Raw genomic sequence first — 3,262 nt, 5'->3', positions numbered from 1 at the left:
CACACACACACACACACACACACTCACACTCACACTCACACTCACACACAGTTTACTCTGTCTGTCTCTGTGTACTCCAACTCTCTCTTGTCTTTCTCTTCTCTTCTTCTCTGTCTCAAGGATAGGAAAAAAAAGGAGAGAAATTACCAAACTGTATTTGTTTCCTTTAGGGATGTGAATAGCCTGATAAAACTTGTAAACCATTAATTCTTATAAAAGAAAAAAAACTAACTTGTAGCTTGCAGGTATTGTTCATCTTTTAAAACATTTTAATGTATGTCTCAATGTTTAGCTGCCATATATTTCTGTTCGTTCTTTTCATGACATTCCAATCTTTAGCTTGCGTACTTCTGAGACCAGTTACCTGAATGAAGCATTTTCCTTCTACTCTGCAATAAGACAAAGGGCCTACTACTCCCAGGTCACTAAGGAGGATAGGTATGCTAACCAAGATACATTCATGCAAACTTTTTTGTGTATATAACTACAAGTATAGATCTATATATGCATATCAGATTTGGTTATATAAAAGGCATATGTACTAAAATACCCTTGCCAATATCTGTTTTTATTTCTTTTTTATGGTGCTAATGTTTTCATGAAAGGCCTTGAATTAAAAGAGCAAAGTTAGAAGAGTGATTAAATTATTTTGGAAAATTTAGTTTGTGTTAAATTTTACCTTATATTAAACTTGTTTTTACTTTTTTCCTGATTTAGTTGGGTTACTCAATGTTTCTTTGCTTTGAATCCATTTGGGTTTGCTCACTTCCTGTAGGCCTGAACTTGTGGTTAAAAAGCTACGGTATTACGCACGATACATCGTTGTTTGTCTGCTCCTCAATAAAATGGACCTTGTTGGAGACCTAGTTAAGGTATGGGATTTATTCTTAACTGTGTTTCTATTTATAAAATTTCAGAGATATCTACAGTGAAGAAGCATTTGTGTATGGCTTCATGCATTAACTACTGCATTGCCATTGACTGTATTGTTCAATCTCAGGGAAGCTGAAACCGTATGTGGAAAACTCTGCCATTCTGTTAGATCCAAAACTGAGCCTGAAATTGGTAATATATCTATCTTTAAAATAGCCATTTTTATCTATATAATATTGCCAGCTTCCGTCTTTACCTCATCTCCACCTACTGAAAACTATAATTTTTGTTATATAGAGACTGTTTTGCCCAAGTTCTTCCCTGCTGCCTCCTACCTTCAAATATGTCTGTGAATATTGGAGGAATGGTTAGTAAGTTTGCACATGACTGCATTTTTTTTTGTTAGAGAAAATGAAGTAAAGACCTTTTTTTACTATTTACTCTGTTATTCCCCTTGATGTAGTAACAACACAGGGTCATGTTGATAGGGTGTTGAGTTAAGAATTGAGATTGAAGAAATGAAAATATATTTTTCCTCACTTATTTTTGCCTTTCCTGAAGCAACAGTAGAAGTGATTCTGGGAAATATACAAAGAATGAAATTAGAGTATTTCCTAATTTCTAATTAGCTACTTATGTGATTCATTTCAACACATCACCTGGATTTTCAGATGCTCTCATTTAACAGAACCTACTTTCTGCTATTTTAAAAATCCTGATGCATTAATTTGGGTTTGGGTTTTGACATTAATCTTACATTACTTAATAAAATGTGTATAAAATAAATTCAACCATGTATGGATACATGGTTATTATATAGACACGGGCAAAAAGACGCCACATATGCAGCAGAGTGCCCATGCTCTTTTTTCTCTTTGTCCTTGAAGGGTTTGTGGTTTCCAAATAAATGATTCAATTTTTCTAATTAATTCTCCATCTTCCGAGTTATGCATTTTTCCACAATTTTAACTCTTCTTATTCTTTCTTCGGATGTGGGCATCGTTGGTAAGATCAGCGTTTGTTGTCCATCCATTATTGCCTTTGAGAGGATCGTAGTGAGCCATTGTCTCCTTGGATCACTACAGTTCATTTGGTGGTCATACGCCCACATTAATGTCGTTAGGGAGTTCCAGATTTTTGATGAGCATCACTAGAGAAATGGTGATATAATTTCAAATCAGGATTGGAGGTTGTCAGTTTGGTAGGTGCTGTTGAAGGTTGCATGATTTATTGCAGTGTATCTTGCCATTGTGCACTGACAGAGAGAGAAAGTGAATGTTTACAATGGTGATGGGGTTGAAAAGTGTGGTGCTGGAAAAGCGCAGCAGGCCAGCAGCATCCGAGGAGCAGGGGAATCGACGTTTCGGGCATAAGCCCTTCTTCAGGAATGAGGCTGGTGTGCCAAGCAGGCTGAGATAAAAGGTTGGAGGGGAGGGATTTGGGGGAGGGGCGCTGGGAATACGATAGGTGGGAGGAGGTGAGGGTGAGGGTGATAGGCCAGAGAGGGGGTGGGGGCGGAAAGGTCGGGAAGAAGATTCAGGTCAAGAGGGCGGTGCTGAATTCGGGGGTTGGGACTGAGATAAGGTGGCAGGAGGGTAAATGAGGAAGCTGGAGAAATGTACATTCATCCCGTGTGGTTGGAGAGTTCCTAGACGGAAGATGAGGTGCTCTTCCCCCAGGCGTCGTGTGGCCAGGGTCTGGCGATGGAGGAGGCCATAGACTTGCATGTCCTTGGTGGAGCGGGAGGGGGAGTTAAAGTGTTCAGCCACAGGACATTGGGTTGGTTGGTACGGCTGTTCCCTGAAATGTTCCACAAGTAGGCGGCTGTCTTACCAATGTGGAGGAGACCACTTTGGGTGCAACGGATACAATAAATGATGTGTGTGGAGGTGAATTTGCAACAGATATGGAAGGATCCATTGGTGCCTTAGAGGGAGGTGAGGGGGGAGGTGTGGGCGCACCTCCGCCCTTTAACCCGGCCCCTCCAATCGCCAAAAGGACACAACCCCACTGGTCCTCACCTTCCACCCCACCAGCCTCCCGGATACATCGTATCATCCTCCGTCCTTTCCGCCACCTCCAAACAGACCCCACCACCAGGGGTATATTTCCCTCCCCACCCCTATCAGCGTTCCAGCGAGACCACTCCCTCTGCGGCTCCCTCGTCAGGTCCACACCCCCCACCAACCCAACCTCCACTTCCGGCACCTTCCCCTGCAACCGCAAGAAGTGCAAAACTTGCGCCCATACCTCCGCCCTCACCTCCCTCCAAGGCCCCAATGGATCCTTCCATATCCATCGCAAATTCACCTGCACCCCCACACACATCATTTACTGTATCCGCTGCACCCGATGTGGTCTCCTCTACATTGGGGAGACAGGCCGCCTA

At 42.5% G+C, this 3,262-nt stretch overlaps 1 protein-coding gene across 1 annotated transcript in view; it reads left to right on the top strand.

The window, feature by feature from the left end:
* Positions 1-3,262, top strand: part of scai (suppressor of cancer cell invasion) — a 192,397-nt gene that overhangs the window by 118,770 nt on the left and 70,365 nt on the right. Inside the window, exons 6-7 of the mRNA XM_043720180.1 lie at positions 340-438; positions 776-872. Coding sequence (XP_043576115.1) covers positions 340-438; positions 776-872 — 196 coding nt within the window. The remainder of the gene's footprint in view (positions 1-339; positions 439-775; positions 873-3,262) is intronic.

Source organism: Chiloscyllium plagiosum, chromosome 30 (assembly GCF_004010195.1).
Source record: "Chiloscyllium plagiosum isolate BGI_BamShark_2017 chromosome 30, ASM401019v2, whole genome shotgun sequence".
Taxonomy (NCBI): domain Eukaryota; kingdom Metazoa; phylum Chordata; class Chondrichthyes; order Orectolobiformes; family Hemiscylliidae; genus Chiloscyllium; species Chiloscyllium plagiosum.
Note: the sequence above shows the minus strand (reverse complement) of the source record. Positions and strands in the feature narration are given on the sequence as shown.